The 23,476-nt window shown below is 43.7% G+C and overlaps 1 protein-coding gene and 1 long non-coding RNA gene across 7 annotated transcripts in view; one reads left to right on the forward strand and one right to left on the reverse strand.

Moving 5' to 3' along the window:
* RASAL2 (RAS protein activator like 2) overlaps window positions 1–12,285 on the forward strand; it is a 284,068-nt gene extending 271,783 nt beyond the window's left edge. For 5 of the 6 annotated variants that reach the window (XM_073571302.1, XM_073571304.1, XM_073571308.1 and 2 more), the window contains 4 exons: window positions 4,157–4,291; window positions 4,653–4,855; window positions 4,940–5,027; window positions 9,145–12,285. In XM_073571302.1, the coding sequence (XP_073427403.1) occupies window positions 4,157–4,291; window positions 4,653–4,855; window positions 4,940–5,027; window positions 9,145–9,309 (591 nt within the window). In that variant the 3' untranslated portion in view covers window positions 9,310–12,285. Of the gene's footprint in view, window positions 1–4,156; window positions 4,292–4,652; window positions 4,856–4,939; window positions 5,028–6,296; window positions 6,325–9,144 lie in introns of all 6 variants that reach the window. The other variant, XM_073571305.1, reaches the window with a different exon arrangement.
* A 2,869-nt stretch (window positions 12,286–15,154) lies between these two features.
* Window positions 15,155–23,476, reverse strand: part of LOC141085761 (uncharacterized) — a 69,689-nt gene continuing 61,367 nt past the window's right edge. Inside the window, exons 2-3 of the long non-coding RNA XR_012231402.1 lie at window positions 21,249–21,278; window positions 15,155–15,709 (exon numbers count right to left, since the gene is read on the reverse strand). This is a non-coding gene — a long non-coding RNA (uncharacterized lncRNA). The remainder of the gene's footprint in view (window positions 15,710–21,248; window positions 21,279–23,476) is intronic.

Consider the following 23,476-nt stretch of genomic DNA (forward strand, 5'->3'; position numbering starts at 1 on the left):
TGGAAACAAAATGTTTTTTTGTTAGGAAGTTATAAGGGTTAAAAGTTGACCAGCGATTTCTCATTTTTTGCAATAAAATTTACAAAACCATTTTTTTTAGGGACCACCTCACATTTAAAGTCACTTTGAGGGGTCTATATGGCAGAAAATACCCAAAAGTGACACCATTCTAAAAACTGCACCCCTCAAGCTACTCAAAACTACATTCAAGAAGATTATTAACCCTTCAGGTGCTTCACAGGAACTAAAACAACGTGGAAAGAAAAAATGGACATTTTAATTTTTCCAACAAAAATTTTCTTTTAGCTTCATTTTTTTCATTTTCACATGGGGAACAGGATAAAATGGATCCTAAAATTTGTTGGGCAATTTCTCCTGAGTACACCGATACCTCATATGTGGTCATAAACCACTGTTTGGGCGCACGGCAGGGTCTGGAAGGGAAGGAGCACCATTTGACTTTTTGAATGGAAAATTAGCTCCAATCGTGTCACGTTTGGAGAGTCCCTGTGTGCCTAAACATTGAAAACCCCCCACAAGTGACCCCATTTTGGAAACTAGACCCCCTAAGGAACTAATCTAGATGTTTGGTGAGCACTTTGAACCCCCAAATGCTTCATAAAAGTTTATAACACAGAGCAGTGAAAATAAAAAATAATTTTTTTTCCTCAAAAATGATTTTTAGCACACTATTTTTAATTTTCACAAGGCTAACATGAGAAATTGGACCACAAAAGTTGTTGTCCAGTTTGTCCTGAGTACGCTGGTCTCCCTTATTTGGGGGGAACCACTGTTTGGGCGCACGGCAGCGCTCAGAAGGGAAGGAGCGTCATTTGACTTTTTGAAATGCAAATTACTTCTAATCGTTAGCGGACACCATGTCGTGTTTGGAGAGCCCCTGTGTGCCTAAACATTGGAGCTCTCCCACAAATGACCCCATTTTGGAAACTAGACCCCCTAAGGAACTTATCTAGATGCATAGTGAGCACTTTGAACCCCCAAGTGCTTCACAAAAGTTTATAACGCAGAGCCGTGAAAATAAAAAATATTTTTTTTTCCTCAAAAAATTATTTTTTAGTGCACAATTTTTTATTTTCACAAGGGTACCAGGATAAATTAGACCCCAAAAGTTGTTGTCCAGTTTGTCCTGAGTACGCTGGTACCCCATATGTGGGGGGGAACCACTGTTTGGGCACACGTCGGGGCTCGGAAGGGAAGTAGTGACATGAAATGCTGACTTTGATGGAATGGTCTGCGGGCATCATGTTACATTTGCAGAGCCCCTGATGTACCTAAACTGTGGAACCCCCCCACAAGTGACCCCATTTTGGAGACTAAACCCCCCAAGGAACTTATCTAGATGTGTGGTGAGCACCTTGAACCCCCAAGCGCTTCACAAAAGTTTATAACGCAGAGCCGTGAAAATTAAAAAAAAAAATTTTTCCTAAAAAAAAATGATTTTTAACCAGCAATTTTTTTTCACAAGGGTAGCAGGATAAATTGGACCCCAAAAGTTGTTTTACAGTTTGTCCTGAGTACGCTGGTGCCCCATATGTGGGGGGGAACCACTGTTTGGGTACACGTCAGTGCTCGGAAGGGAAGTAGTGACATTATGAAATGCTGACTTGATGGAATGGTCTGCGGGCATCATGTTACATTTGCAGAGCCCCTGATGTACCTAAACTGTGGAACCCCCCCACAAGTGACCCCATTTTGGAAACTAGACCTCCCAAGGAGCTTATCTAGATGCCTGGTGAGCACTTTGAACCCCAAGTGCTTCACAGAAGTTTATAACGCAGAGACGTGAAAATAAAAAAATAAAAAATTTTCCCCAAAAATATTTTTTCAGCCCCCAATTTTTTATTTTCCCAAGGGTACCAGGAGGAATTAGACCCCCAAAGTTGTTGTGCAATTTTTCCTGAGTACGCTGATATCCCATATGTTGGGGTAAACCACTGTTTGGGCACACGTCGGGGCTTGGAAGGAAGGGAGCACCGTTAACTTTTTGAACCCAAAATTGGCTGGAATCAATGGTTGCACCATGTCGCGTTTGGAGACCCCCTGATGTGCCTAAACAGTGGAAACCCCACAATTCTAACTTCAACCCTAACCCCAACACACCCCTAACCACAGCCCTAACCCCAACACATCCCTAATCCTAACCATAACCCCAACACACCCCTAATCCCAACCCTAACCATAACCCTCTTTCCAACCCTAACCCTCTTTCCAACCCTAACCCTAATGGAAAAATAAAAATAATTTCTTTATTTTATTAGTTGATCCTGCCTATGGGGGTGATAAACGGGGGGGGTTTATTTACTTTTCATTCCATTTTGATCACTGTGAGAGTTTATCACAGTGATCAAAATGAATGAATGGAATTTGCAGCCGGCGGGCGCGCTGCGCATGCGCCCGCCATTTTCCAAAATGGCGGCGTCCATGGTCCAGGACCGCGGGACACCGGGAGCCATAACGGCACTCGGTGAGTACCGGGGGGTGGGAGGAGGGGCGATCGGAAGGCGGGGGGGGTAGATGATGACAGCGGCGGCACATCGCCGCTGTCATTCAGTGGCGGGGGGCAGATCGCCCCCGTTAACGGGGGGGGGGTCGGATCGCTGTCACCAGCCATGTCCGATGCTACGGCAGCGTCGGACATGGTTGGATTCTAATATTTCATCAATTTTCATTGATGAAATATTACTATCGCTCTGATTGGCTGTTTCACTTTTAACAGCTAATCAGAGCGATCGTAGTCACGTGGGGGCGAAGCCACGCACCTATGGTGAAGAACAAAGCCCCCTGTATCTGCGGGTCGGGTGACCTTTCAGTGACCTAGGTCAGCCGACCCGCAGGGGGACTTTAAAGTCATGACGCCACATAGGCGTCACTGGTCAGATTGGCACCAGTTTTCATGTCGCCTATGTGGCGTCATTGGTCGGGAAGGGGTTAATAGAAGGGGTTTCACTATTTGTTATCATCATCTCTTGGCCAGTATGTAAAGGGGTTACCAAGAGCATCTATCACAGTGGAGAACCGGACTTGTCCTGCATTACATATATAACCAACCCATTGATCTGAAGGAGCAATGTGTAATACTCAATTTCTCCTGTAGGAGTGCTGCAGGGAAATGAACTACTTACTGCCAGCTTTTCTTATAGATTACGGCTGATTTTGCTGGAGGTTCCGGCAGGACACTCTGATCAGCAAATTGTCAGGGGATCCTTTTGGTAAGTAAGGATTGTCCAATGCACATGGTTATAAAAGGGTATATAAAAATTCAGTTTGTAAAACTGAGCAAATGGGTTGTTCGACACAGGCCTACTTATCTACTTGCAGCCTCGTGGATCTATCGCAGGCTGCTTCGGAGGTCTGCCCTGGCTCAGGAGGTGATGCCTGCTCCATTGGGAAGTCACAGGACCACTGAAGCATATGATTCAGAGAAACATCCGATAATGCCTCACGTGACCGCTGCAGCCAATCGGTGATCCTGAGAATTCCGAACGGACCAGGCATTGCTTCCAGAGGTGGCATAGACCCCCAATTGGCATGCGCTGGGTCACTAGGGCCCCTGTTTGTTTTTTCTTATTTGAAAAGCCTAAAAGTAAATGTTTTTGTGTCTTGACAATCACTGCAGGTAAAATCCCCTTGTATCATATATTTTCATATCTTTTTGTTTCTTACACTGATGTACAGCGATGTCACTGTTATCGGCCTAGTGGCTGTATATTGCTTCTCAGGAAGTTGGGTGGGTGAAGGTTTTCTGGGATAGAGAAGATAATAGTAGACCTGTAATGTACTGTGAGCATTATCAGTTTATGGAAATATCTAACATTTGCATGGCTCAAATAACAAGGTTTTGCTGATGCGGAGCCCTTTAAAGCCGCGCTGGTAACTTGTATACAAGGGGATGCAGTCTGCCGGCACAATGCTGCCTCCTTGTGGCTGGTAGTTGTAAAGTCATGTTCGTGAACAACATGAAAACCTGAACAATGTCGGTAAACAATGCGGACGTTGAATGTGTCCCTCAGGTTCCATCACAAAGTAAAGGAGTGACTGATGCAATAAAATAGTGCTTTTATTTCCAGATATTTATTCACGTCTCTGGTATAGAAGGAGAATTGTTTCCTTATACCGGTCGTCTTTTGTTCTTTAGGTACAGTCACCTGTGGAGTCGGCGACCATGTCCCCAGTGGAGAGGACCGCCGCGTGGGTGCTGAATAATGGCCAGTATGAAGACGAGGAAGAGGAAACTGTGGAAAGTAATAAAGAAGCAAAACCTGCAGAGAAGGTGAGTCCACAGATAAACGGATGGCAGGAGGTTTTGCCTTCCTGTCCATTGGGTACTGATATGAGCCTTTCTGCAATGATAGCCTAATATAATCCTTTATTACGTCAATAATGAATGTGGCCTATAATGTTATTATCTACTCATTTGTCAGTAAATATAAGGAAACATCATGCATGCGGCCATGAAGTCATTTGTGGTTGCAAAACCAAACCGCTTCCCCAATCGGGAGTGAGCGACCGGCATATTATAAAGTTATCGTTAGGACGGACGTAAAATACATTTACACAAGATCCAATCAGTATCTTCAAGTGACAGAGCGGACTCTCGCGTCCCCAGTAACCCGCTCTGTTTTGCTTCCCAGTATGAGCAAGAGATTGCCAAACTAAAGGAGAAGTTGAAGGTGTCAAGCCGTCGCCTGGAGGAATATGAGAGGCGGCTCCTGGTGCAGGAGCAACAGATGCAGAAGCTACTCATGGAATACAAGTCTAGGCTGGAGGACAGCGAGGAGCGACTGCGGCGGCAGCAGGAGGAGAAGGACAGCCAAATGAAAAGTGTCATCAGCAGGTGAGGCTCAGACAAGAGGCCGTCACTTCTCTATATTTCTGCTTTTAGGCCACGTCTCGCGTCACTCATGTTCTTTCCTTCCAGACTGATCGCTGTGGAAGAGGAACTGAAAAAAGATCATGCAGAGATGCAGGCTGTCATAGATGCAAAGCAGAAAATCATCGATGCACAGGTATGTGGTTTCCCCCGCTGAGCACCGTACTGCACTTACATGGAAAGGTGATAATATACAGCTGAAACTTAGTTTGCTTCTCGTAGTTGGATGTAACTTTCTATTTTAGGGGCCAAGACTGCGATAAAAATCATATCTTTTATGTGAATATCTGTTGCCTCATTCTTATTAAATCATCCTTTATTCCTAAGACGCTAATTAGATACTCGGCGCAGCTTCCCATGTACATGTCATTGGCTATCTCCGCCCCTGTCGTCCTTGATTGACAGCACTTGCCAGCTCTGCTTCCACTGAAGTCTTTGCACGTGTGTCGAGTACTGGCGCAGAGCAGGCTGCAAAACAACTCCAGGATAAAAGCTGTTCAGCACACGCCAGACCTCTTACCAATGGCGCATGTGCAAGATTTCTGCAGAAGCCAGCGCTGTCAATCAGCGTCACAGCAGCATGCACTGCCCCTATGGGATCTCGTGCGTGCGCACGGATCGGGCCGCTCTGCTTGTGCACCAGGACTTTTGCATAAGGTTTATGCATGATATTGCAGTGCCCAGAAGAGCAGTCATGGGTAAAATAGAATTAATCCTCCCTGAGAGCAAGTGTTTTTTACTTTCCGTGCAAATCCCCCACTATTTAAAGGGATCAAGTCTTGCCTTACTATCTTGATGGAAAGGATCCTTAGCAGAGGGCAGCACCAGTTAGGTAACCAGTTCGGCCTCTTAGATGTTTAAATCCAGCAACAGCTGGAAAGTCTAAGTTCACCTAATCCTCCTCTGTATGACGATACCTTCCGTTTTTAGGTCAGCTGATTATTATTTCTGGCCGAAATTTTGGCGAGATGATGATTCTAAAACCTTCTGTAAATGTAAAATTTTATTTAGTGCCGAGTTCAGTGTAAGCCGGGGCGTAGATAGGGTAAAGGGGGGGCAACCAGGGCATGTTCCCCGAGGGTGCTGCTGCGTGCCAGAGAGGGGGCCGCTTGTTTCAGATGTAGTGCCAGGAGCAGCAAACCAAACCTCTTTAACCCAGGTAAAAGGAAGGCTAGCTACGGCTCAGCTTTTAAGAGCGTAAAAATAAAGGGTCACTTCACCGTATAGATGTCCGTGTCCTTTGTGCAGCTCGCACCATCTGTCTTGTGTCATTATATGGCGTCGGCAAAGCTTCCAGTGTGGGGATTCGGTTTCATACCTCGCCAAGAATGAAAAAAAAAAAAAAAAAAATAACCACTGACTTTCTCTCTCATATTAGTCTCATCACAACTGTGTTAAATTACAGGTCATTAATGGGAGTGTAACGCAAACAGGCAAGTAAAAGACGTGCGCATAATAGCTAAGCAGTGTCCCCAGACATGGCCTGTGCCTGACCTCCTACACATTCCAGCTCCGTCGCTCTTCAGGGGTCTCATTGAGCCCTAACCCTATAGATGTAGCAGACGTATACAGACGACATCCCTCCAACGCCACGTTACATTCCCATAAGTGCTTGCTCCATTCACACATTTAGTGCAGGCAGCCAGGGTTATGGCTCATCCAGGGAAGAAGAGGCCGTAGCTTGGATACTTGTTCTGTGGACATTGTCAACATTTTACTCCTTCCCGTGTGCAGTCAGTCCGATATTATTCCTCTTAGCAAAGAAAATTTCTCTCCCGGTTTATTCTTCCTTTATTACAAGATTGTTGGATCCATTGTCCTCATAGAGGTCTTGTCTTTTAGTAGTTTCACCATTCCCAAGATTTTAAATTTAACCTTCATTTATCTTCTCCAAATCATTTATCCTTGTCACTTACTTCTCATAGTAAATGAGCTTAAATGCTAGAAAAAGAATACCGCCATCTTGTCGCTATACCACAGTCAACGCTAAAGGGCCCCTCTCTGTTATCGCTAGAATCAAGCCTCTTGGCTACTACAAGGTTTGAGCCAATACAACTTAGATAGCTGTCGGCCAAAAACGCGTTTGACTGACAGCTATCTTTTATGACTCCCCCACTGGTGGGCACGCTCAGTTTGGCTGAGCATGCTTGTTTTTTTCAATCGGAACTTCTGCTGCTAGAAACCCCTGGCACCGGCAAGTTATCTTCCTCGGGAACAAAAGGATCGGGTGTTGGAGCTAGTGCCGAGCGAACGTGCTCGGCTGGGGTGCTAACCGTGTTCAAGCACGCCAAAGATACTCTTTGTTCAAGTCCCCGCTGCTGCATGACTCGTTAGTGTTCGACAGCTGCAACACATGCAGGGGTTTCCTAACAAACCGCCGCGAGACGTGCAGGTGCTGGGACTCGACTATAGTATTCGAGTGCACCTGAGCATGCTCGGAAAACACTCTATCCGAGCACATTCGCTCATCACTTGTTGGAGTTCAGTATGCCCAAGCTTTTATCAACTCTGAAACATCTGTTGGGGAAGAGTCGGGAGGCCCTCAGGCACATTAGATAGCGTCCATTCCAGCCGAAATCAGCAGGTTCATCAGTCAATGATCTAATGTTTCTGGAGGCCTTTACAGCAATATAGATCAGCGCGATGGTTCACATCTTCCTAGCTGCGCAGGAATAAGACATGTAATGTGCACCGTCTCCTCCAGAGATCACGTTTCTTGTAGTAGAGACCTTTTATATCCTGTATGTTTCTGTGTATTCTCCAGTCATGTATCTGCTAGGTTATATTGATAGTCGTGTAGAAAGCAATATTCAGTCTGGTGCCTTATTCTTCTACAATGGAGTCCAAAGCTGCGGTAAATGTGTGCAGGTGTAAGGATGGTATGTTACCGAGCCCCGCAGGCTTATAACCCCCCCATTTCCCCTCCCACACCCTTTGAGCTGGAATGGGGTTGGAGCAGTGCATTCTTGGTCCTTATGTTTTTTTTATTATTTTTTTTTTGTTTTCTGATTTACTTTGAGCAAACCTTCACTACCTTCCCATCACCCACGCTCAGAACAACCTTTCAGTTCCAGCTTCTGGCTGCTTCACTCCTATGTTGCTGTGTCTCCTCCGCTGCCGGCGAAAACAAGCCATCCGTTACACTGTCTCCTGTTAGGTTCTGTGTCCTCCTTGTTAGACCCCTGAATGATTGCGTCCATTCACAGCATATTTTCTTCTTTGCAAAATGAAACATTCAGTGCACTTCTCCGTTTAAGATATGTATTGCGATTAGTAATTTTGGAACGTTCACGCCTTAATCGTAGCCCCCGCTACAAGTGCATAAGTCCTGTCAGGTCGGGGATGACCATTATTAAGTATTCTTTGAGGGAATGCTAAAAAGGTAGGTGAAGAGTTACTGATCAGCGTCCTCTCTACAGACTCCTCGTGTCCATGCGTTACACAGATAACCGGTTGATTTTCAATGGGCACTGTGCAATGTCTCATTTTCCATCTGGTGGAATTGTGTGCCAGCCGTCGGCCTCCACCACTTGATCGCTGCAGGTCCCACTAGATGGATACCCTGGGGTCACCATATTATTGGGAACCATCCAAACAATGACCAATCTCATACAGGGGTGTTCCCATCCGGAAGCTCGGAAATTTTCAGAACTTCCATAGAAATGAATGCAATGTCTTCTCTCTATTCCTAACAGTGGGCATCAAGGCCCCGTTCTCGCAGCAGAGACCCTAATCCTATCGGACATTTGTGAGATATTCAATCAGTATGTCATAAAGGGGACAATTTCTGCTGATAAATGAGCGCTCGATTACGGCCAACAAAACTGTATCGGAACATAATGATTGCTAATCCGATCATGCTGTCCCTACTCGGCATATCCTCTCTTTACATAGGGAAACATGCTGCTAACAACCATTATCTTAAAGGATGCCCCCCTGCAACATTGGTACCGGCGCTCTGTGCTCATTAATGGGTTACTAGATTCATCAGCTGTGGAGCGAGGCTAGAACATAACTGCAGAATATAGGGACACCTCTGTTGTCAATGTCTTCCAGTTAGTAAGTTGTATCCGCCTGGTAGAACCGCTAAAACATACCAGCAGTCTGCCTCCTAATAATGGAGACAGTCAGTATGACAACAAGTGCTTGATGAAGGTTCCATTTTGCATAGAAGAAAGCAGTCTGGTCTGCCCGATGGACTCCTCCAGAGAACATACACTGCAATCTCTTATAAGGTGTCTGATCTGTTTTAGGAGAAGAGGATCATGTCGCTGGACGCAGCCAACACGCGCCTGATGAGTGCACTAACGCAAGTGAAGGAGCGCTATAGCTCACAAGTGCGGAACGGGATCTCGCCAACCAACCCCACCAAGCTGTCCATTACCGAGAACGGAGAGTTCAAGAACAGCAGTTGCTAGTCTTCAGTCGGGACCTCTGTGCCACCTCTCCAATGCTGCTAAACCAAACGACTAGCGAGAGTCCATGGACGAGTGACGCCTAACTACGCCTTTTGCGGCTATGGATGGATTCCCGCCATAGCGCGCTGTAAATACAGAGTGACTGCATTGTGTTCTGTACAGAAATTGATATGTAACATACCAAATGGAGATTAATATGTAGAAGATCTTTTATATGTATAAAAAAACAAACAAACAAAAAAAATTACATATTTTTATTTGTATTTGTTTCCCTTGACAAAAGTGGTAACTATCAGATAAAAGTGTAGTAGACGGAGCTGTATATGTCACACCAATACCCACACACACCTGTCACTTGCCATAAGTGTATTTTTTTACCTAGTGTAAATGCCAGTGTTCTCAGGATTCTGGCATTGTTTTTCTTTTGTTCATGCGCCTCTCCATTTCTTATGATATGGCCCCTTCTTTCCTGTATATAAATCTGGTATTTTAGCCAAGTGGGTGTGGTGTACAAGAAGCATTTAATAGAAAAAAGTTGAGAGCCACACTCACTTGTTCAAGAGACTAGATTCACTTACTCAGGAAGAAGAGGCCAATAAGTGATGAGTGATAAGGTGTTATCTGAGCAAGCGCAGGTGCTAACCGAGCGTCTCGGTGTGCTCGAAAAATATGTTCAAGTTCTCGCGGCTGCATGTCTCACGGCTGTTAGACGCAAAACATACAGGGAGTGTCTAACAAACAGCCAATCTCTGCATATGTTGCGGCTGTCGAACAGCCACGAGATATGCAGCCGCGGGGACTCGTACATATTATTCGAGCATGCTGAAGACACTCGGGTAGCACCCGAGCATGCTCAGATAACACCTAATCTGAGCACGTTCGCTCATCACTAGAGGCACAAACACCGGAACGGAGAGGCGCAGGAGCAGTAGAAAAACAACGCCGGATTCAGGAGAACAGCGGCTTTTACATCGGATTAAGAACTTACCTATTTATGACAAGTGACAGCTTCTCTTTATGTATATTGCAGGGCAAAATGCAGTAAAGACCAAACCTGTCGAGAATGTTTTCTTTCCTAGAAGCTTCAGACCTGATTCTGATGCATGGCGATGCCAGCAAAGCATTTCGCATTACGTTGCAAGTGCCTTCCGCTGGAGTAGACTTAACACTAATGGCTGCAAACTGAGGACAGTGACGCTAGGTCAGGACATTTCACAAGCCCCCTGGACATACCCAGTGAATAGTTTCAGCGACTTTGCTTTCATTATTTTTTTTTTTTTTTACCTTTTGAAGTTTACAGATGTGTATATAATGTATATTTTTGGTTGTAAAATGAAATTCTACAGTTCACCTATGACGACATTATCGCCACACACAAGGAAGTCGCAGGCGGATGTGTCACTATGTGAGGATTCGATTGCCCATGCGGCTATATTTTTTATCCCAAAGTGTACAGATCAATAGATAACCTTTGACCGATGGATGAATTTCACACGGCTACTGATGTATGGACGGTCTAGAATAAGCACTGAAGAGATCTCATACTTTCATTGATACAATAGCAATCATTTATTTAATGTCTTTCAGTTATTGACGCTTTAAAGGAACCCCTCACTTTAAAAGTGCAGTGCGATACGCGGGCGGCATCCTATAGATAGGAGGAGCTGAGCAGGTTGATACATTGTTTTGTCGTAAATATTTAGTATAACTTGTATAAAGCCGTGATCTAAACCGCCTCTTCTTCTAGGAGTCCAGTGGGCGGTTCTAAGTAGTGATTGACAGCTCGGTCACTGAGTAGGTCCGCCCACAGGACTCTTAAGCTTAGGAAGAAAGATTGAATGAAATGTAAGTTATACAGAATCAATAAAAAATATATATATATGTCAATCTATATACTAGTCTGCTCAGCTCCTTCCCCGCTCTGTAACATGCTACCTGTAGATAAGAATGCATTTTTTTTTTACAGGACGTGTTCCCTTTTGAAACCCGATTTTTCATTTTTATGGTTAGGGATCCACAAAGCACACACATCTCCTGCTGACTTGAGTGTTAGTTTTAAGGGCCATATTGCAGATTTTGTGAACGATGTTGTACAATGTAAATCTGTGGAGCCCCTGGTTTTTACAGATTGATTTGCACCTAATAGTAGGGAGGCATGAATCTGAGAGTTTGGGACTAATGACAGCTCTGTATGATTGCGGCTTTATGTGATGAATGAAATGGTAAGATTGGATGGATTATCGACACTTGACAGCTTTTTGTCATTACCTATAATATTGGGGCAATGCTGTCCCTTCACCGGTCATCATGGGCATCATTTCCCAAAACTGTATACCCGGCCCTATTACCAATCGCAACCGATGCAAAGCTCCAGTTCAGTTTTTATAGTGCAATTTAACAATTTAAAACTACGCTCTAGGCCAGCGTTACCATGTCTTAGTGCCTCCATATCTCAGCGATGTCGCTGTGCCCCTTTTTTTACGTTGCGTCCCCCATTTCCTGGGATTTGGGCCATTCATATTATCGGGGTCCAAATGATATGACACCATTTTCTTTTTCTTTTGACGCTCACACTAAAGTAAAGACTTTTCCAATCATCTTTTTTGGATGTTTTAATCTACTGTCCGTATAACAAGGATTGGTAATGAATGGGTTAATGGTTACTGTTGTTTTGGCGGTGGGGGTGTGCCGACTCTGGGGTTTTCTGATGGACTTTAGATACCAAACTATACAAAAAGGGCTAATCAACCGGTGTGAACGGACTCGAGAGTGACTGACGCGAGAGGAAGACGTGCGCACGTGTTTTATTTATTTATTTCTCATCCCTCCGCTGGTTTCCTTCATTGTGTTTGTTCTTCTCCTCTGTAACATCCAGGGATTTTGTGGATAACGAAGTGGTTTTTGAAACCAGTTAAGGAAATTAGCTATTTTAATATTGTTGATATCTACAATAAAAGAAAGTTATGTACTTAACAATTGGAGTCACGTTTGCTTTGTGCTACTGCGCATTAACATCTGCCGCTCGCCCTCTTTTCTGTCCGGCGCACTAAACTCTGCTGTACCGTCATGTAGGGAAGGTTCACACATCCGTATTGCGGTCACTTTTTTTTCATCTGTATTGCAGAATAAATTCCGAATCTGAAGGGTCTCGTGACCCAAATTACAGCATCATAGGTATATATGATATTGTTATTTCTGGTCATGAAATCGCGGCCGGCCCGAAAATGGCAACCATAATAGAAAGAGAAAATATCCCTGCAATACCGTCCTGGAAGTCGGCCCTTAGACGTACATTGTTAGTGACACAGTGGACCCTGTATGATTATCTTCAGCCTAAGGGCTAGTGTATAATCGGTCCGTTGCACCGCTGTCCCATTATAGTCAATGCCCACATGGCCGATTTTCCACACAGACCATCGCACCACCTTGGTCCTTTTCATGATCCAAAATAATGCATGCAAGGTAAAGGCAGCTCCAGCGTCCATCCACAATACGGATGAGCACATGGACCCGCATCAAGAGCCTGTCATGTCCGCAATACCTTGACCTGACTTTCATGATTTTTCAATATGGCTGTTTGAACTGGCGTAATAGGGCCTATCTACACTAGACAACATCGGTCACATACATGGCAGAAAGGCAAATGTCAGAGACTCGTACTGCTGGATGTGGCCAAGAAACGCCGGGCTCCTGCCATGTTATACATCAATGGTAAACAGATTTATCATACAGTACAAGGAGACGTTTCAGAGATATTCGCTCCATGGCGTAATATGGTGCTAGATGGAGGCACAAGATGGTGGCACAAACAATGCCCATGGCTCTGGCACAGGAAACTAAGAGATTCGGCGTTGTATTAAGTGTGTGAACGAGAGTTAAAAAAAAATCAGAACAACACAGTCAATCTAATTGCCTTCCTCCCATTCATTCCCTGTTCTCATAATTGTTATTTTCCAACTAATGTCTAAGGTCTTGATTTTGGTAGTGCATTGTTTTACTACATTGTTCCTTTTAATCATAAAAGGGTTATTCACCCCCCCTAAAAAAAAGGATAGGCGATAACTTGCTGGAGATCCAACCACTGGGATCCCAGGCAATCCCGAGATCTGCTCTTGAATGGAACGACTGTGCACTTACTCGGCCTCTGCTCCATTTATTGTCTATAGGACGTCCGGATCTCAGGATCGCTGAGGGTCCCAGCAAGTTATTCCCAGTCCTGTATGTACGGGATAACTTTATTTTTGGAGAATAACACACGTCAGATTCTTGGAGTATATACATTTATTTCTACGAGCCACAATTGGATGATAAATTGCAATAAATTTGTAATAATTGTATAAAGTAATGATTGTCAAATTAACTTCTATGGTTCATTATCATGTTATATGTGGCACAACTTGTGTCCTCTGGCAGCTGAGGTGGGCGTTGGTGCCATAAACGAGGAGAGGTGGAGATGTACCACAGTAAAGTTCGGGTGTGGCTTTGTCCGTGGCAGGTAAAGGCAAAGACAGTTGCTAGTGGAGAGGAGACAGTGCAGAGACTCTGAACACTTTGATGACGTTATCGTTAGTAAGAGGTTAATTGAACATCTGTGGAGGTGGATCCACGCAAATATGATGCCCATGGACAAGAAAAGGCCCCATACGCATTAGTCTAAAGTAATCCATAGTGATGGGTTTGACCGACTGTTCTTTGCGTGTCATTATGATGTCGGGGAAGAGAATGGTCCAACTTATTGGATTTCCAACAGAAGTTTCTTTTGTTCTGTGGGTGAAAGGCCTCTGGAAGAGGAGACTGTTAGCGACATATAGAGAATACCGGCGCGCTCTGTGTATGAAGACGTCGGGCAAGAGAGATGATCTTGAGGATGGATCTTCTCGCGTCCCCCTAGGTGAGCTATGTGGAGGAGATGACTTCATTATTTTGTAGAATTGCTTATCACCACCATTTTGAACTCTCCATTTGGGATTTTTGTGGACAGTAGTCTACTCATCTGCAGAAGAAAAAACAAATTGTGTGCTTCAGTCATTGTTGAATTAACAAAGGTAAGATCATTCTATATAATAGTATGGCTGGGGTTTATGCACACTACGGGCTTGGCTTTCTGAAATCCAGAAAATCCTAAGAACGCACACAACCACAACACGTGTGAACCCATGTTCATATGGAGTTTCCTCCATAGAGATTTTACCGCTTATTCTGCATCAAAATTAGTGTGGATTAGGCCAACACCAGATCCCATCTATTCAATGGGAAATCCACATAGCCATTTATACTGCGGATTCCAAAAACTGTGACATGTGAAGTAGTCTTTAATTTTGCAAAGCTTCCGCATAGGAACCATGACGGGTAGCCATAGGAAAATCAGAGTCCACCTCCGAATTCTGCTATGGATTCTCTGCGAAATCAGCGGCATATTTTTCCAACTTTACAAATCTCCGTGTGAACGTGGCCTTCAATTTTGACCTAAATACCGCCACTGATTCTGGAGTAGTTTTTTCTTTTTTTTCTTCTGTACCCATCCGTTCCAAAGGTATAGTCCCTGAAATAAAGATGCACATTTTTCCCTTCCGACAGCGGGTCGTCATATGTTGCAGAACTTCTCTGTGGGTGTTTGCCTTTTCTACTTTGACATTGACCAATCAAAACTTGGCCGTGCCCATAGAGAAGTTCTGTGGTTGCATTTACAATTTTTATTTTTCGTTTTTATTTATTCTGTTCCTTAACTTTATAAGAGAAGAAAATAAAACAACTTTTCCAAAATCAGTAAAGCAGCGGCAAATGGAAGAGGCACTCAGTTTAAATTTAAAAAATCCAGTTAGTTATATTATTTAGAGATGTAACGTTTGCGGGAACTGTCACAAGTGGGAATTTACAATCAGATTTACAGCAGACATCTGTCAAAATGTCTGTGCCTTCAGACAGGATTGGTGACCAAGGTGCCCCGTTCTCCATAAAACCACTTTTTTTTTAGTGTCCCTGCTACATAAGGCAATGAGAGGTGGTATTTTCAATAGTAAATTCTGGGTCCTGTCCTTGAGGGAGATAGGAGGGCTCTGAAATGGGGGGCTTGATTTGCTTCCAGCAATTACTTGACACTGCCTGTAGGGAAACCAGTGAGTGACAAATGGCGCCTTGGTAAAAGCCATCTGCATTGCTACAATATATGTTGCTTTATTGAATGTGACTGACACAGGCATCTGCCGTCCGGTACTGGAAAATCTCGTATTTATGAGCAAAAATAAATGTTTAAATTTATTAATCTGTCATTTCTGAAGTTCATTACAGGATGCAGCGAGCGGGTCCATGCTCACCATGTTGACGAGCGAGTCTGCAGCCACAGTGAACTCTGCATCTCCTACAGGAATGAAATCCACCTGGAAGATCAGCCATCCAAAATCTGTAACATAAGGGGAACATATTGGGACAGATTTTGTGCACCCGTCTTATTCATTGCTCCACCACTGATCACTGTAGCATCCATGATCTCAGAGCACAGAATCAGATTCCAACTTTGGCGCTGAGTCGTCAGCTTTAGGAGCGGTTATATACTCGTAAAAAAAAAAAATTCCTAAGTAAGGCTATGTTCACACTAAGCATTTTTTCAGCTTTTTTTTCTGCAGCAAAATCTGCTTTCAGCAGGAAAAAAGCAGGGTTTGCTTGGTTTTTCCTGTGTTTATTTTTTCATGCTACATTTGTCTCTTGTGCATGCTGATAAAGTTTACTGCAAAAAAAATTCTATATAATCAGGTTTTGGCACAAAAAAACGCTGAAAAACCTAATACCTGTGGATTTTGGTGCAGATTTTCAGCATTTTTTCACCACCCATTACTTTCATTGGGTGAAAAACGCTGAAAGAAGTGACATGCTCCATTGTGCAAAAAAAAAACAAAGCATAAAATATGATGCCCAAAAAAAAGATGTGTGCATGAGATTTCTAACATCTCATAGACTTTGCTGGCACTGTAAAAAGCAGCAGAAAAATTGCATTAAACAAATGCATAAAAAATAATGGAAAAAACGCTTAGTGTGAACCTAGCCTGAAACTTCAGCTAATAACTGATTCCCAATTTATAATCAATGTCTTAGCAGTGGGTTACATAATGAAAAGGGTTAAGTAGCTCCTATAAGGTTCATCAACAAAGGGGATCAGCCCTGAGCGTAGGTGGCTAAAGACCAGAATTAACAGGATCCTTTATGTTTTTAATGTGTATAAGACAGAAAGATATACAACTTGCTGAAATATTTCATACTAGCTGAAGAGCCCGGCGCTGCCCGGGAATAGTAACTAACTGTGGTTAGTTATAGAAAGTTATAATTATCCTCCATCCAAAGTCCCGTGCTCATATACCCATCATACATATCCACCATCCCATAGGCCCGTGCCCATATACCCATCATACATATCCTCCTTCCCATAGTCCCGTGCCCATATACCCATGATACATATCCACCATCCCATAGTCCCATGCCCATATACCCATCATACATATCCGCCATCCCATAGTCCCGTGCCCATATACCCATCACACATCCTCCATCCCATAGTCCCATGCCCATATACCCATCATACATATTCGCCATCCCATAGTCCCATGCCCATATACCCATCACACATCCTTCATCTCATAGTCCCATGCCCATATACCCATCATACATATCCACGATCCCATAGGCCCGTGCCCATATACCCATCATACATATCCTCCTTCCCATAGTCCCGTGCCCATATACCCATGATACATATCCACCATCCCATAGTCCCATGCCCATATACCCATCATACATATCCTCCTTCCCATAGTCCCGTGCCCATATACCCATCATACATATCCTCCTTCCCATAGTCCCGTGCCCATATACCCATGATACATATCCACCATCCCATAGGCCCGTGCCCATATACCCATCATACATATCCTCCTTCCCATAGTCCCGTGCCCATATACCCATGATACATATCCACCATCCCATAGTCCCATGCCCATATACCCATCATACATATCCGCCATCCCATAGTCCCGTGCCCATATACCCATCACACATCCTCCATCCCATAGTCCCATGCCCATATACCCATCATACATATTCGCCATCCCATAGTCCCATGCCCATATACCCATCACACATCCTTCATCTCATAGTCCCATGCCCATATACCCATCATACATATCCACGATCCCATAGTCCAGTGCCCATATACCCATCACACATCCTCCATCCCATAGTCCCGTGCCCATATACCCGTCATACATATCCTCCATCCCATAGTCCCGTGCCCATATACCCATCATACATATCCTCCATCCCATAGTCCCGTGCCCATATACCCATCATACATATCCACCATCCCATAGTCCCGTGCCCATATACCCATCATACATATCCACCATCCCATAGGCCCGTGCCCATATACCCATCATACATATCCTTCCCATAGTCCCGTGCCCATATACCCATCATACATATCCTCCATCCCACAGTCCAGTGCCCATATACCCGTCATACATATCCACCATCCCATAGTAAATCATTATAACATCATAATGAGCGGCAGGGCTTGCAACCTATGATGACATCAGCGTCGCCATGGCAACCATTATGACATCATAATGAGGGGCGGGGCTTGATGCACACACACTTTTTCCCCATTATGTAGATAGGGGCAAAATTGTTTGGTGAATTGGAACGTGCGGGGTTAAAATTTCGCCTCACAACATAGCCTATGACGCTCTTGGGGTCCAGACGTGTGACTGTGCCAAATTTTGTGGCTGTAGCTGCGACGGTGCGCGGATGCCAATCCCGGACATACACACATACATACACACACACACACACATACATACATACATACATACATACATACACACACTTGAGCTTTATATATTAGATACCAAAGGTGTGCCACTGTGAGCGATGGTCCCGGGTCCCCGTAGCTCTACCTCCAAAACCGGAGGGCATGTGTGAGTGGGAGGCACCTCTGTCGCTTCCTAGGCCTTTCAACATGTCTTGGTCAACACAGGTGCCCGGCAGATGCCAGCTGTAGAAGTGAACTCTGGCTGGAGCTGGGTGCCCCTAAATATTTTATTGCTCATGTCCAGTGGCGTAACTTGAAGCTCATGGGCCCCAATGTCAAAGCTCCAACGGGGGACCCCAAATATTGCAAATCTTGAATATCATTGGTGTTTTTATATCGGCAAAAGGGACTTTTGGGGTCTTCTAGGCTCGAAGGCTCAAGTGCGATTGCATCCCCTGCACCTATTGCAGTTATGCCCCTGCTCATCTCTACTTCTATTACTTCCCTGCAAACCCTGCTGCTTTGGGGGCCGTTCAGCGGACTACAGTGATTTTAACGCAACGCGTCCTTTATCACAGTTTAATAATATTGTTTCGAATAGTATGTAAAATATAAAGCACTGAAACATAAATTAATATAGCCAGATTACTAATAGGATTGCATGAAAGGTGACAACAAATCTGATAAGTTTGAATTTAGGCAAAGGCTGCAAATAATGCCTATATTTGCTGTAACCACAAGGGGGCAGTGGAGAGTTTAATTTTTTTTTTTTTTTTTTTATTAATCCCTTCAGTAACCTGTGGACAACCCCTTTAATATTTATCCTATGCTGTGCATGCTAAAATGAAAGGAAAACATGCACAATTGCTGTTTTTTAATTAACCTCTCCAAAAAAAAAAAAAAAAATCAATAAAAATGGCCTGGGTTGGGAATATATTTTGCTGGTAGGGTCCGGATTGTGAATTTGGGGTCGGGGTCTAGGGTCTTTATGATTCGGAGGCGTTACGAAGGGGGAGGGGAGCTCATTATATATATGTAGCACTTATGACACCGCTTCTTGTAATCTCTCCGATATCATCACTCGGTGGGGAAATATGGCGTCATCCTAACCGAAATGCTCGTCAATGTGAGGAGAAGTCACTGAGGAGGATAAAACTTCTAATCCTCCCTCAAACACAAGGCACAAGAAAATGGATTATTTTTTTGTTGTCGTTTGCAATCAATATTCTCATCATCTCCGAATCGAATTCCGCAGTCGGACCCCGTGTCTTATCGATATATACATTCAGGAGCGGTTAACCCTGTCACGGCCAGACGCTTGAGGACTAATACTCTGTAACCAGGGACATTTGTAGTCAACCCTTTCTCAATGGCCTCAATCTATCAAACCTGTCTAAAAGAGAAAACCTGCCTGTTACCCATAGCAACCAATCACAGGGCTGCTTTCATTTTATCAGAGCACTTTGAAGGATGTGAGACGAGCTCTGATTGGTTGCTATGGACAACACAAGCAGTTTTCTTTGTAGGCCGCTTACACAAAATGGAACCATTGGGGGGTAAATGAGCCACAGATTTACTGCAATTAATAAAAATAAAAAAAGACTTCACATACATTGTGTCAATTTCCTTATTACATTTGCACCTGTTTTTATCTAGTTTTTGGTGTTTTACACCTTTTTTATATTTGCACCTAATCCTTCTTTTAATTTGTCCCTTTAATTAAAGTGACTTTTTCTTATATTTATCTGTTTGTTTGTTTTTTGTTTTTTTGTTTTTTTTTTACTTCGGCATTGTGGGTGAGGTTTGATGTTTCCACATATTTTTGCCCAGTTCATCGTTCGACTTTTCGAAAAGTCACAATTAATTTTGCGTTTTCTGTAACTCTGGCCCTTCCCTGGAGAGATTGTCTGTACGTTTTTCCAATATTTTGTTGAATGTGCAACTTTTTGCGCTAAAAAGTCGGATTACGGGTTCAAGACGAAAATTAATATGAAATGTGACTCTGCTGTTTCTTGGCAATCAATTCGTCAAAATAGCGCACGCGTTTCATGAATTTTGCACAATTACCACAAGAGAAAAGAAAAAATGACCGTACGTGGACAGATCAGAAAGGGTTAATCAGGACACGCATAATTTTTTTTTTTTTTTTATAAAGCTGACGACGTTCAATAAAACCTCATTGTTTTTTTTTGTTTTTTGTTTTTTTTTGTTCTTTTTGACATTTCTTAGCGCTTTTCAGGCAGGTTTCAGACTAAATCCGCCTGAAAATGACGCTGTGTGTACATACCCTTAGACAGCAAGGTCCGCTTTGGGACTTCATCTGCAAATAATTTTATTATTATTAGATATGCACTTCTGCAAATGGTTGCTTTATGCTATGTTCACATATTGCTTTTTTGCTTTTTTTTTTGCTGCTTTTTTTAATGCAAATTTTAAGCTGCATTTTTTCAGTACCATCAAAGATTATGATATTTCAGAAATCTCATGCACGCTCATTGCGGTTTTGCTCCTGACTGATTTGGAAAACTGCAGCATGTCACGTCTTTCAGCGTTTTTTGTTTTTTTTTATCCCGGCATATTTGTAGCGTTTTTTTGACCCTAGGAAACAATGGGTGAGTGCAAAAGCGCAGCAAAAAAACGCAGTTTTTGTTGTGTTTTTGGTGCAAAAACCTAAGAAGTTAGATCATGTTTTTTTTGCACCACTAAACTTTACCAATATGCATTGCACAAGAGGCAGCAATAAAAATGCAGTAAAAAATCAGCAAAACCTGATTTTTGGAAGCAGCTTCTTTACTTTACTGCCAAGAGAGCAGGTTTTGCCTGTGGGGAAAAAAATGCAGCAAAAACGCAATGTGTGAACATAGCCTTAGAAGGATTTTTTTTTTGCAGCAGGCGCAATATATACAATTCTTTACAATATTATCATTTGGTATTATAGCGCCATTTTTTCCATGGTACCTAAAATGTGAAAATGGTTACAGATAATTAAAAAAACAAGTACAAATAGTCAAGAACAATACAAGTCACTGACTGGTACAGGAGGAGAGAGGAACCTGTGGTCAGTCACGTCAAAATGTTTGCAACGGATTCCCCAATGTATGGCCAACCTACATTCGTTAAACTACAGCCGACAATTTCTTACCCGCTTTACTGGGAGCTGACAGCAAGATCACTGGATCCAATCATGGAAAAAAGAGAAGAACATAAGTCAATAGCAAAGTTCAGCTAATATGTATCCAACCCATATAATACAAATACAAGTTACTTTCTGAAAGTGCATATCACAAGTGAAAGAGTAAATGTCAGATGCCTATAGGTTAGTGCTGGAGCCCCGTACTATGGGTTACATGTATAATGGCGATATTTAGGATATTCCGGCTCTTACCTGCAGTGGAAAGATAAATTTGAAACCGTGGAGGACACATTGCTACCGCAGCTGAGATGTCCTTTGTCTTGTACACTTGTGGTTACACACACAGGTTCTTCACTCCCTCACCATACACATTTCCTTATATTAAAATTTATAGCAAACAAGTGATTTATACCCAACAATCAGGGTCATATAACAATAATCTGATTTGCATGACAAATTTGCAAGTTGACCTGCAGGAACATCTTTATGAGAGGTCTGACATATGCAATTTATGCATGTTTATTTTGCTAAAAAATGAAAATAAATCAAAACTAATATACAGAAATAAATATAGGCCAGCTAGCTACCCATTAATTTTTTTTTTGCAAAACTCTGGGAGCTAGGACAAAGGATGATGCAAGGCTCTGTTCACATCTACAGGGCTTATATTCGTATCAAAGATGTAGTAGAGGTGGAAAAATGATGGCTGTGGTAACAGAGCTTCATCGCCAATAAATGACAACATAGCATCACCAGGTAGCGGCAGCACGCCAGCTACCAAAATGCTCCGGCAGGGTACTTCTGTCTGAGCCAGGTTTAAAAGACCTGGGCTGATAATATCATTGTAGTGCATCCGGTTGCTGTTGCAACCTGGTGCATAGGAGGAGAAGCGGAATCCGGGAAGCAGAACAGATGAGAAACGTGATGCGACTAGTCCTCGGCATTACCAAGTGAAGTGACATGCTTAATCCACTGTGCATCCCGAAATGTACATTTATATATGTTACGCTCGTGGTACTGAAACTATTGTGCTGTGGTCCGAGGATAGCCTGGAGGGGCATGACTAGGCGAATACCCGACTCTTCACTAAAGCATCTGATGGTAGGGTTAGACTTGGCTCCAGATGGATGCCAATTGCTACTCCAGGACAGACCTCGGACACACGGCAGCTGACCCTCAAATGGGTAAGACGCTGGAACGGCCAGGAATGGATTTCACAGCAGGCACAGGCAAGCGCAGTCGGCTGGACTACAAGTGGACACTGCAGGTACTGGCAGATATGGCTGGTATACAGATGGAGATGGCAGGCAAGGCTGGTATACAGGTGGAGATGGCAGGTACGGGCAGGCATGGCTGGTACACAGGAAGGTATGGCAAGTACAGCTGGTATACAGGATTGTACTGGAGGTGCTGACAGGCACGGCTTGTATACAGGAATACAAGGACAGGGAACCTGACAATTGGCAAGCTTGGAGACAGACAGAATATGTTGCTCAGGCACCTCCCAACAGGTGGAAGTGCCTTAAATAATGTGTCCCCCAGCTATTGGCTAGGGACACTTTAGGACAGCACACGCTTTTTAAGAGATGAGAGGCGCGCGCACACCCCAACTGCAGTGATGTGGTTTGCCAGATGTGCGCAGACCCCAGGAGACCGAAGCAGCAGGAAGAAGCGTAGTGAGTCGGCGTCCCTATTGGGAGCGAGGAGGATGGGCATCATGCAGGAATTCCAGCACTGCAATATAACTTGTGAACAGGGTTGTAGAAACCCCATACAGATCATAAATATGCACGTTCAGCCAAGCCAAGTATGCATGATCATTTTCAATATAAGGGGAGTTACTGGAGGTTTTGCCAAATGATCTTATCATTCCTGGTAATATAGGATTGGGTACATTTGAAATAAAAAAGTCACAAGCATCATATGACTTTTGCAAATAATGTTGGTTGCTTGTGACTTTTTTCTATAAGGAATGCATGGAGTCTAAGCCTAAGGCCGGGGTCACACTTGCGAGTACAATGTGAGAAACTTGCGCAAGTCTCTCGTCTCAATACCTGGCACTGCAGCTGGCACTCGGGACCGGAGTGTGTGGCTGTATGTCATTCTATGCAGCTGAATGCTCCGGTTCAAACCGCCGTCGGCAGTGCCGGGTATTGAGGCGAGAGACTCGTGCAAGTTTCTCACATTGCACTCGTAAGTGTGACCCCGGCCTAACATCGTCTTTATTACAGTTTCCG

This window comes from Dendrobates tinctorius, unplaced genomic scaffold (genome assembly GCF_039654945.1).
Source record: "Dendrobates tinctorius isolate UK_male_01 unplaced genomic scaffold, ASM3965494v1 ptg000029l, whole genome shotgun sequence".
NCBI classification, from domain to species: domain Eukaryota; kingdom Metazoa; phylum Chordata; class Amphibia; order Anura; family Dendrobatidae; genus Dendrobates; species Dendrobates tinctorius.